The sequence below is a fragment of the Olea europaea genome, chromosome 20, assembly GCF_002742605.1.
Source record: "Olea europaea var. sylvestris chromosome 20, O_europaea_v1, whole genome shotgun sequence".
Taxonomy (NCBI): Eukaryota; Viridiplantae; Streptophyta; class Magnoliopsida; order Lamiales; family Oleaceae; genus Olea; species Olea europaea.
Genome location: NC_036256.1, coordinates 566,906 through 579,855, shown reverse-complemented (window position 1 = coordinate 579,855; position 12,950 = coordinate 566,906). Strand labels below are relative to the sequence as shown.

The 12,950-nt window shown below is 34.2% G+C and overlaps 1 protein-coding gene across 1 annotated transcript; it reads left to right on the top strand.

Moving 5' to 3' along the window:
* Positions 1-499: 499 nt before the first annotated feature.
* Positions 500-2,594, top strand: LOC111369187 (protein CRABS CLAW). Its single transcript, XM_022990661.1, has 7 exons — positions 500-718; positions 1,205-1,336; positions 1,427-1,523; positions 1,638-1,686; positions 1,887-1,962; positions 2,063-2,119; positions 2,414-2,594. The coding sequence occupies exons 1-7, from the start codon at positions 515-517 to the stop codon at positions 2,417-2,419; spliced, it is 621 nt and encodes a 206-aa protein (XP_022846429.1). The 5' UTR covers positions 500-514; the 3' UTR covers positions 2,420-2,594.
* The last annotated feature ends 10,356 nt before the right edge of the window (positions 2,595-12,950 follow it).

Here is a 12,950-nt window from a genome sequence, read left to right as displayed (position 1 = left end):
TAAAAATAGTGTATGACCAAATGATAATTAATTATAAGCATTGACAAACATGGGCAAATAAACTCGTCTTGTCGCTAATAATTGAATAATTTTTAAAATGACGATTCGATTTTTTTTTCAAAAATAAAAAATAAAAAGGATACAAAAACCTAGTGTCGTCTCTCATCGCTTCGATTTTATGAAAGTTGTAAGTGACCAGGCATGTTATATCAAAATTAAATAAATAAATATTTTATCTCTGGCACTAATCTACTCACAATGAAGTGAAAACTTATTATCTCCATAGACGGTCAAGAGTACACCGAATAGCTAAATAACTATACTTCCTTTATTCTAATCATATTCCTCGTTAATGTCTCTTCGACTTTCATATTCCCAGCTTGAAGTAGAATCTTTAAACTAGAAATTTTCAAGCTACCCATCTGAAAAACTTTCCTATGCACGGGCATGCAACTCATTTGTTTTGTAGTGAGAGGTAAGTTGTACTATATAGTAACCCTAGATTTGCCTTTTTATGCTATCTCAACGCTATCCAGCTGTTAAGCCTCAAACCCTAAATTTCGCATCTACTCTTCCTATCTTATATATGTCTTCCTATTTTTCATCTTCTTCCTCTTCATCAATGAACTTTGGAGATAGATCAATCACCATGGATTTGGTTCAATCATCTGATCATCTTTGCTATGTCCGGTGCAACTTCTGCAACACTGTTCTTGCGGTATTTATATACATTATTCCATGCAAAACCATTTAGTTTCTTGTGAGAAAACAGCAAGCTATATCTTCTCATTTCTCTCATCTCTCTATATATATTCATGGATCTATCTATATGTTACAGATCTCTTCTTTTGCATGTAAAATATACTTGCAGTGTACGCATGTTTCTGTCTCTATCAATCATTTCCCAACCAAAATGTTTAATTTTTGCATAATCTTAGTATAGCCATATATAACATTTGTATATGACACGAGTTGATGTTTTGCGGATCTCCACTTTCATCATTTTGTGATGTTTTCTCTTAATTTTTGGAATATAAATACAAGGAAATTAGTTAGTATTGATATTCAGCTATTTCCTCTGGGTCTATTATAGACACGAACATAAACTACCTGTTTGATAATGTGAATTAGACGGCATTAAGAAATAAAAGTATTGTATATATTCAATATAGGAAATTTGATATATATTTTTTTCTCTACAAAGGTTGGGATTCCATTCAAGAGATTGTTAGACACTGTCACAGTGAAATGTGGACATTGCAGCAACCTCTCCTTTCTTAGCACCAGACCTCCACTTCAAGGACAATGTTTTGATCATCAAACAAGTCATGTCCAGGTACCATGTTCATATCATTTCCATTTCAGGATTTCTATTGTTTTCGACTTTAATGGAGAACGAAAAGAAGAATCCTGATTTCTGCCATAGGTTTTCTGCAGTGAAGCTAAGAAGGCACAATCTTCATCATCTTCCTCGTCCACATCCAGTGAACCCTTGTCCCCGAAAGTCCCATTTGTTGTGAAACGTAATGGGATTTCTCCAATTCCTTTTTCTTTCATCTTCTAAAAAATTTATGTTAAATTAATTTCTTCAGAATCTTCACTTATTATTCTACTTGTTTAATTTGTTTAAATTGCAGCACCTGAGAAGAAGCATAGGCTTCCATCAGCCTACAATAGGTTTATGAAGTGAGATTCTTACAAACAATTTTTAATCTCGTAGTTTTAGTATCTATTTTAGAAACCTATATGCTTTTATGTTTGTTTGGTAAGAATCATAAGATAGATTATACAAAGAAGAAAACTATTTTTGTTTCTTTATATTATCCACTCAAGTCGAATACTACCTGCAAAATATGCAGTAAGGATTATACTTTTTTCTTTGCCAGGGAAGAGATACAGCGCATCAAAGCAGCCAATCCAGAGATACCTCATCGAGAGGCTTTCAGTGCAGCCGCAAAAAATGTGAGTTTTCCATTTTCTAATTAATTATTCATGAACCCTAAATAAAAAATCTTCTGTACTTTTCATATTTCATATGAACCTAATTAATTCGCTCAAACAGTGGGCTAGGTACATTCCAAACACACCAGGGTCCGTTTCCAGCAGCAGCAACAACAACGTAAGAAATAATTTTATGATTTTTCTCCATAATGGTTGAAAATATAAATATTTTTAAATAAGCTGGTTCCATCCTCATATGCATAATAACATGTGAAAATGGGCAAAAAAAAGTTTGATTGACACTTAGTTTCGTCCATGGTGCATTGGATTAATTCAAGACCTAAGGCAAAATTCAATCGACCTATAAGGGGTGAATAAAATATATAAATATAAACTATACTTTTACTAAAATTTTAAACTTTTTGATGAAATGACTAATCCTGATATGGCTCATATTCTTTGTCATGTGTAGGTTTAATGATGTGGAAATAATGCAAAAACCATCATATCGACCCCGAAGATTAGAAGTGATTTGAGGAGGCAATTAGATCACTGAATTAGTTTACTTTCTGTTCTCAAACTTTTATCATGTAACTTTATGTTATGCGGAAGATAATGGAGATGGGACTCATATGTAATATTATTATCTAGTATTTGACGTGAGCTACTTATAATTATGAATATTATGTTGCATTTGGGATGTGATTCCCCTATCTTGCATTGATTGATTTATTTTAATGGATTTTGAAATCATTATCTTTTTCTGCTGATGCCATTTTTATTAATTCTATTCTTTACTTTTAAGCTACACCTCTCGTGCACCGGACCCGAAATTTTCGAGTATTTAGTAGGAAACACCACACAAATCCTACATTGAAAAATCATATTTCACAACTAACAAACGTCTAAAAATCTTTCAAAAATAAGGTGATAATTAAATTTATTAAATATTTAATTATAATATAATTAATCTACTCTCTCTCCCACCCCACCCCAGATAATCTATCACACTAAATTTTAAATTCAAACAATTCTCTCTCTCTCTCTCTCTCTCTCTCAACCCAACCTCAATTCCGACGACCCAACCTACCTCCGGCGAGAATTTCGGCGACCACTCCAGCCCGAATTCCGGCGACCCGCCTCACCTCGAGCAAGAATTCCGGCGACAAATTTTTCGCCGGAAGATATTCCGACAATGACTTAGGCGATCGTTCCAACAAATGAGGCTGCACATTTTTTCAATTTTTTTGATAAATGACTTTTGACCAATTTCATTGGATTTGTTACATGTACATATTGTGACCCGTGACCAATTCTATCAAATCTGTGACCTAATCATGCGTGACGAATATTAAATATGATCAATTTCAAAATTAAGAAAATAAAGTTTGAAATTTCAAAAATCATACTATTAAAATTTTCAGCCAATTATTCCAGCGGCCTTCGGCAACTACCATTTTCCCTTTCTTTTTTTTTGGAAATTACCTGTGACCAGCTTTATTGACTTTGTGACCTAATCAAGTGGGATGAAGATGCATATAACAAAACCTGGGTTGCATGTGATCAAATTTTTTTACGGCAAGATCTATGTTATATGTAACTGATTGTGACCAAATTTATCTTTGGTGTGATTGTTTGTGACCGTTTAATTTATAACTGTATATAACCAAGTCACTATTTGTGTAATTTGTGACTAACTGTGACCAACTTTGTTTTCAGTGTGACTATCTATGACCGTCTAATTTATGGTTGTCTATAACCAAGTCACAAACATGTATTATCTGTGACTAATTGTGACCAAATATATCCTCATTGTGACTAAATGTGATCAGATTTTTATTCAATGTGTCTATCTGTGAACAAGTCAACCTTTTAACTGTGACGAAATGTGATCAAGTCACAATCAGTTACAATCAATATAAAATTGGTCACAATCAGTCACAAATCACAAATTTTTTAGGTTGAAACTTTTTTATCGATCAAAATTATTAAATTAATTGATTACCACTTTTTTGGTCAGAAATCACACATTTTATAGGCCAAAACTTATATAACCTATAATTTTGTTACTCGTGACTCGTAATATAAAATGTAACCTATAAATTTGATCTATAAGTTCTACAAAATGACATGTGACCTGTTAGTATTGATTTGTGACCTGTTTATACTCATCTGTGACTTATATGTAACGTGTGAATTGTGACGTGTGACTAGTAACATATGTGACCTTATGGCTTATGTGATCGGGGGCAAATGACCATGTGACCAACTTCACCATCACCACTCCATCCCACATGCACAATCACCACCTTTTCACCCTATGCTCATCACTACTACTTCACCATCAATGCCCATTTGAATCTCACACAACTGCGACCACAACCAAACACCCAATAATTAACAACCACCACCAACATCATAAACACAATCACCTATGACCAGATAAAAATGGAGGAAAGGACCACCATCACCACCTTCACCTAACCATCACCGCCAGCATTACCAACTTACAGCCCAACCACATATCCAAAATCAAAAGTAAAATCAAAACCATAGCATACCAATCATAAATCCAACAATCTGAACTCCATCTCCAACTATCACATCATTATCTTCTACAATAATTTTAAGAACATCTTTTGTAAGCTTTCAAGCATCGTATATAAAAAATCTCGACATATTTAATTCCTCACAGCAGCATCTACTGATAAATAATTATTCTAGAATCAATAATACCATATGAGATCTGAATTTCCTCTTGAAAACTATTGTTGACGATTTGTCTTGACCTCAGGAAAATGTAGAAGACACTATATTAGCAATTATTCTGATCTTGCAAAAGAAGAAGTTAACTTGAAAATTGTAAAATTGTGGGGAACGGGATGGGTTGGTTTTTAAATTAATAAAATGTATATACAATTCTCTTATCATCACAAAGTACGACGTAGAACCAGAGGGATTTTCATCTGAAAATCGCAAATATAAGCAAAAGTCTAACAGAGTAATCGATGATTTTGTAGAATTTCAAATGAGATTAAAAGGGAGAGTCCAAGGAGTGGACCTGGGGACCTCAATTTTATCCTTGATGTGGTCGATTTTCTTTTCCTTCTTAGACCTTCCATTTTTCGTATGACCGCTTGAATTTCTTTACCCTTCTCGTCTTCTTATCGCCTCGTCAACACAGGATCGAAGCACCCGGAGATGAGGATGAGGAGAGGGAGGAAAATGCAAACCGCTGCTCGACAGCCGCCATAACCCGCTGCCCTGCCACACCATACCATCGTCGAGACACTCTTACGTCGTGGTGGTGGTAGCGATGACTTGGTTTGACGGTAGGCGGGTGGTGGTGGGTACGATGTGGTGGCACAGAGAGGAGGGAGAAAACGGGTTGGGGATCAAATGGGCGTGGGTTGAGGGTTAGGTGAATATGTGGATTGAGTTTAATTAAATTTTTATTAATTATAATGATTAAGGCTTAATTACCACCTGATTTGTGAAATGAGAATTTATTTCCTTGTTTTTTGAAAATTAATCTATAGAGGTAGGTTTCTAGGTAATTTTCTCTATTTAGTAAGTGGAACAATTGGGTCCAAATTTAATCATAGAACCGTTCGTGTTCGATCTCATTCAGTTCACGGGTTTCGTACTATAATTAAATTTTTAATATGATAAAGCTACATTAATTCAACTAATGACGTATTCAATCTTAAACTTTACAAAATAACGTAGTCTAATCATATGTATCTTTTACATATCTCTTTATTGAGTTTTTCATAGATTTGATTATTAAAATCACAAAAAGAGGAAGGTAGCGAGCTCACAATAATTAAGAGAGGCACAGTCGAGCTTCAATTTGATTTCTCTAGAACGGTAGAAACGACACTACGATAAAATAACATATTTGGGTAAAATATAAGTCAATTTGATTAAGTTGGGCTTGGATTGAAGATTAGAAATAGAAAAATCATAATTTTGGATTTGAGTTAAATTAATTAGTTAGCAAAATTATTAGGAAAAAATAAAATTATTTGAATTATTTCAAATAAATAAATTAAAAAATTGGAGAGATTCGGTTCTTTTTCAATTTTTTGGTTCTTGATTTAGAACTGAGAACTGAATTGAACCTGTATGTTCTCGATTCAGATACCTCATTCACATATTTAATTTAAGAAGAACTGCTCGATTTGGTTCAATTCGGGTTGAGTCAGGTTGGTTCCGGTTTGAGAGTTTTGTCCCACCTTACTCCATATAGCTTGGAGTACAAAAAATGTACAAACTCTACATGATTAAACCAACACAAAATGTTGGAAAGAAATGGAAGCAGAAATTTTATCCATGAATATATACCATCTAAATTATTGTCTTCCAAGATTTTATATTCTAGGTTTGGGACTACTCATTTTTGTTATTATGTAGCGAAAATAAGAATTTTCGTTTGTTACTATATTCTGGTTTATGAATTAATCTTTGAACTTTTTAAAGAACTGATCTTTTGGGATAGGCTTTATGGACAAGGGTCGAGGCGACGATGTCTTAGAAATTCTTCTTGCTTCCCATGATAAGTAATTGTTAATCAATCTGAAAAGCAAAAAATTACTTAATGTAATCATGCTCTACAATCTGATGTCTTCTCTTTTTTCATTTTTTTTCTCTCTAGTTTATTATGTCTCCATTTGGAAATTTCTTAAAATTGTTTATAAAGAGGAAGATAATGAGTCCTACATGTAAATAATAATGAGCAATAATCATATAAATTAATATTTGACTTTGACCATTTATTAAACACTTATAAATTAGTTACCTAATGGAGGCAAAATATATAAAGATTTTCTGAAGTGTCTGGTGAAACCATTCAATTGTCAGATCATACTTTAGGAACCCTCAGTTTTCTACAAAGGGTCTTTCTAGATTCTTTATGAATTAATTCCTTAATTTGTCTCTAAACTTCATGCTTGTTTCTGTCAATATTTCTGACCAAAGGGTTTGCTAGATTCTTTATAAATTCTCTGTTTAGCTTCTTGCATTAGGAGATTTACAGTCTTTTTTCTAACAATGGGGAATCATATTGAAAGGAAAAATATATTTATAGTTACTCCATATGTTGTAGGATGAGAGTTTGATTAATAACCAGAACGGACGTCGCAGCCATAGTTTGAGGAGTTCGAAGGGAAGTAAGAGAAGATTTTAACTTTGAGATGTAGCTTCATTTTTGTCATTAAATTGCTAAAATAATCCCGTTAATCATGAATATGAACTTCAAATTTTTATTTTAATTACTACATGAAATTAGAGAATTTAAGTATCTGAACCAGATTAATTATCCTCAGACCATCCATAGGGTGAGTAGGAGAGTAATAATCAAACAAACGTATGTCATATATAAAATAAAACAATTACTAAAATATAGAGTACAAGCAGGAGTGTACCCAAGAGAATTTTGCCTCATGTACAGTACAGGCTTGTGTTCACAAGGCCGGTATAGGGCACTCGCATGCCCTTGCATTGGGTTGGGGGTGGGTGATTATTTATTAAAAAAAAAAAAAAAAATTCTCCTACCACCTATGGATTGTGAGTATTTTGTACAGGGCCTGTACAACAAGCAGAACTCGTACCCAAGAACATAGGCAAGACAAAATTATATAAAAGTTATGAGTTAATCATCAGATAATCATCAGCGCCTTCAGTACCATGTTAGAGCTCAAAATCATTTATCAAATACTCTTTTTCTTATGCTCAAAAATCATTATGTCATCAATTTTATCGTGCGTATAATGTAAGTGTCTTTCTTATGTAATGACATGCTACGAACATCCATTATACCTCATATTACTTGTGATAAGGTATGGTTCTCATCGACGATACTTAACCTCTATTTGATTTTGATAAAAGTTGAAGAAACATGCATTTGAGAAGTTGATAAATATTGTATGCCTTATGAAATGTGTGATTGAAAAGGAGTTTGGAGATTCATGACTTTTTTTAAAAAAATGGGAGCCAAATAGTGAGTAGAGGTTGAAGAGAGCAATAAGAGAAACATGAAGATAATTTTAGGCGAAAGTTATTACGGGGATGGTGGAAAAACATGAGATTCCTGTATATGAGAGATGGAACACTTTCTAATTTAAATTAAAAGTATGGTCTTCGTTTTTTAGGCATAATGCATTGTTTTCACCTTATTAAAACCTATTTTCTACATGATTGAAAAAAGTGATATATTAATTATTTCCTGACATTACAATAAGACTGCGCATTCATATAAAGACTTGTTTCCAATATTTTTAGAGTTGGCAGCTATTCCTATGAACAATGGAAAATCCATGCTTTCTTCCATTTTAATAAAACATCTACAAAAAGTTAATCATTGGCTTTGGCAAAATTACTGCCTAATGAAACAATCTACTGTCGCGGAAATCTCTCAAGAAATTTTGATTTCGGGCTCAGAAAACAACAAAACGAACACCAACCAACTTCGGCTCGACCCAAAACCAAACCTCCACTTTGGTTGCTTCAAGTTTTACTCCATAAAGGAGACTATGGTGGTGGTATATACAATCCACGAAGGAAGGAGAAAATCATAGAAGACGCCATAAATCACCAAGCTCTCAAACTCCGAGGAAGCTGGCCTCTCTCTCTCATTTTCTCTCTTACATAATACACACACCCGGCTGGAAGAAGCATAGCATATGAGTGAATTACCCAAATAGTCACTGAACTTTAAAAATCATCAAATCCATCACTGAACTTTGTAAAAGGTTTCCACGAGGTCAACAAACTTTAAAAATCATCTAATTCATCTCTGAACTTTGCTAAAGGTTTCCTAGGGGTCACTAAATCTTGAAAAGTTCAGTGATGAATGGGGTGATTTTTAAAGTTCAGTGATCCCGTGGAAACTTTTTGTAAAGTTTAATGACCATTTGGGTAATTTACTCTATAATTAGGTTATTAGGTTTGGGTTTAACTTATTCATTTAAATGGCGAAAGATATCTCTCTCTCAATGGGGTAAGTTAATGGACCAAAAATAATCCAAAAACTCGCACTAATCAAACTACCAATCCAACTCCAACTTGGGCCTTCCAAAAGTGTCGGTCGTATTCTAGTCGAGCCGAATCTATGGTATTGATAAATTATCCGTTAACTGTTTTAACTATTGCCCGAATTGATTGGGTATCAAAAACCCAACAAATCTCTACCTTGATACCCAATCAATCTGCAAGTAATCAAAACACAAAGTTAATATTTGCATAATCAAGGAAAGTAGTAAAATTGGGATCACAGACCTTATCTCGTGTTTTGGACCCGAAACACATACCATACATATTCCATATACTCACCAGGACTAAGGTCATAAACAAAATACCTAATTAGAAATAGATAATCACAGTGAACAATTAAGAACAAATAATCACACGATGAAGATATTATATAGGATAACACAGATTTTTTCAAAATCACATTTACATAGAACAACAAATTAACACTAAGTCATGCAACGAATGAATAAATGACCCTATGAAAAGATCTTACTACACTTATTCTATCTCATTTCATGATGCTTAGACCTCGAGAACACATAGCTCCTCTTATCCTCCACCATGCTCACTAGATCACTCAACCCTTGTCTAACTAATAAATCACAATAGATCCTCTGTTCCCGGGATAATCCTCTATCACCACACCACTTCTCCCAACCTAAGTGGATAATGGGTCTCCACCTAACAGAAGCGATAGAAGTGCCTCTCTCATATTCCACCTATACAAGGTCTCTTCATAGATAAAGGATTCCAACATTTAATCACCACTCCACTGGTGATCCAAATGTTACACTTCACATCCCCAGTACAAACCACCAAAATACCCTTAGGCATTTATATTCCACTTACCAAAAGACATACTCACTATTAGTGCATCACAAACCCACTATGGTAAATCGATACATTTCACTTGAACACAAAGGTTATGGCTCAATTTAAATTGCCTCACACACCACAAGGTTACTCCAATCACCAATGCTCAAAAAATATACAAAGGAAAGGGAGGAGGTAGCACTCATAAAGAGAATAGAAGAAATAGTTAATTACTTCACTACACTCACAAAAAAGGCTCACAAAGAGGAAGAAAATAACCCTATATGGTGGTCTCACACAATCTCACAAATCACACTGGCTCACAAAGATAAAGGAGAAAACGACTGCTTTTCTTTGTTCTCATGACCTCATACTCTCACGCCACTCGCAGAAGAAAAGAAGTATGCCACAAATCTCAACCCACTATGCATGCAAACACATTACAAAATTTAATAAAATCACTTTAATTCATGCAATTACATACATCAAAATTATTGAAAGTGTAACATATCAATGCAACAGAATTAAGCAATCAAATACATGCAAAAAGGATTACAAACAGGTGCACTTGCAGTAACCATATTTACTCTCAATAAACCTCACTAGAGTCATAACTCGACCTAGTGGCAACATTCGCCCTTCCTCCCTCCTTATCTTTCCTTTTATTATCATTCATAGGACCATCTATTTCACCATGTCCAAGCTTACTATAGTTAAAACACATTTTACTTTCACACATGCCATAGACTTACATTTGCCATAAACACCAAAAAATGACCACAAGAAAAGTACAGACATGATTCACACAGAATAGTTGAATAAACTTTTCTAAGGTCAAATGCAATTCCAACAATGTAGAAAAGATTGGCAACAAATTCATAAATAATTTAAGGCAAATAATTAACAAGTAATTTCTAAATCTAACAATAGGCAATGGTTATCCTTTCACGATAACCCCAATCCTAATATCAACCCCACATATGACTTCTAATGTGAAAAGTAAATTATTACCCAACACGATAATTTTAACTGCAATAATAAAAGGTAAAGAACACGATACCAAACGAACCACGTCTGAAGGTCCGTAAATATCGAGAGATGTGAATTCACTATTTTAGGACTACTATTATCCGCCTCAAAGCTTCTAGCAACAACGACAACACAAAATGACACTTGAACGTCCAAGGACAAAATCGTCCAACTTCACACTATTGCTCGAAACTCAAATCTGACAATACCATAGGGTTCACCTCGTCGCCTAAAACTACCTGAAGAAGTCACCGGCAGATGCTCCTCCACGTGCCTCTACGCACGGTAGTCAGAGCCCCAATTACCTCAGGAAACGCGTTGCCGACTTTCCCACGCGCCGAATACCATTGGCCACCTTTGAATGCACGGTCTATCGGTTGTCGTTGTTTCTCCAAATGATGAGCGGTTTCATCGAAAAATGCAAAATAGTTCAGGCTAGAAAATTTTCAAAACCGTACAAATTTCTTCCTATTTTCTGCCCTTTTTCAGACCCTTTTCTGGCCAATTTCCAGTCAGTTTTGGCACCCAAAAATCATATATTTCCCAACTACACAATCTCTAATACCATTTGTTGTGAAAATCCCTCAAGAAATCTTGATTCAGAGCTCAGAAAATAACAAAATGAACACCACCCAACCTTGGCTCAACTCAAAACCAAACCTCCACTTTGGTTGATCCAAGTTTCACTCCACAAAGAAGACTATGGTGGTGGTATATGCAATCCAAGAAGGAAGGAGAAAATCAAGGAAGACACCAAAAATCACCAAGCTCTCAAACTCCTAGGAAGCCATCGCCTCTCTCACGTTATCTCTCTTACATAATACACACGCGCACGGTTGGAAGAAGCAGCATAATTTAGAGGGGGATTTTCGAGTTAAACTAATTTGCTTGGCCACTTAATCGTCTATGTATAAGAAGCCATATGTTTATATATTGTGGATTATATCTAAATGTATCCATGTCCAAACAAGTTAAGCTTTTATACGAGGTGATTCAAAAAATGAAATACATTCATTTACAGAGAGCCATTAGTTTCAAACGATCCTGAGTCACTTGTAAGTCTTGAGTTTTTGAAAAATAATTAATTTTAACAAGAAAGTTGTCCGTGGTACTGGCTTCTGGCCTTACTATCTTGACGGACTATTATTAATCTTCGGTTTATTTACAAAATGTAGGATTTATTTCCTTATTGGATAGTGTACTAATGGCTTGTTGGCAGGTCGGCAGGATGGACGCAATACTTTACACCATCCAAAAATTTTAAAAAAAAATTAAAAATTTTTTTTTTAAAAAGGGTTAAAATCTTGTATATTATAGTTTCGAGTTGGGGCTTATACCTGATGCCAAATAGGTTAAAAAGTTAAAATGTAAACCGGCAAACTAGACACTAGAATATCGCAAACTCAAGGTTAGAACTGAGTTATTGCAGAGGCATCAAAGGTAAAACACTTGTCATTCTTCAGGAGATGATGAAATTTAGGGATCTATGTTTTTAATTTTTTCAGGTTTTCTTACTTTATTGTTTACTTTCCCTTTTAAGGTATTATATGGGAGAAGATCTGAACTCCATAAGCCTGAGAGATCTTCATAATTTGGAGCAACAACTTGAAATTGCTCTTACGAATATTCGATCCAGAAAAGTAAGATATATTTGCTTATACATAATTAATTCTTCTTCATGTTTATGGTACTAATTTTACTACAATTTATTTTCTTAGAAGTAATTGAATTAAATTGTATATTTCATTTTCATAGAATCAACTCTTGCACGAGTTGATATCAGAACTGCAGCGGAAAGTTTGTCCCTTTCAGCACCTGCATTGAATTTAGAATATAACTTCTTTAATATTGTCGAGTTATGTCCAGCCTATACATAGGACGTTTAACAGTAACAATAGTCATAAAAGAAAGTCGTTCTTAACATCAACATTTCTTAACAACTGATAAAATCATAACAATTATGGATCAACACGTTGGTCTACACATTGAACAAATCGAATTCCCATAATTTTTTTGTATGATCGGTAAACAGGAAACCCTTAGATTGAAGCTTGGTATTGACCCCACCCCCATTCTATTGATAGAAAAAATTATGTAAAGGAGGGAGACATGTCAAGAAATAAATTCTACATTGA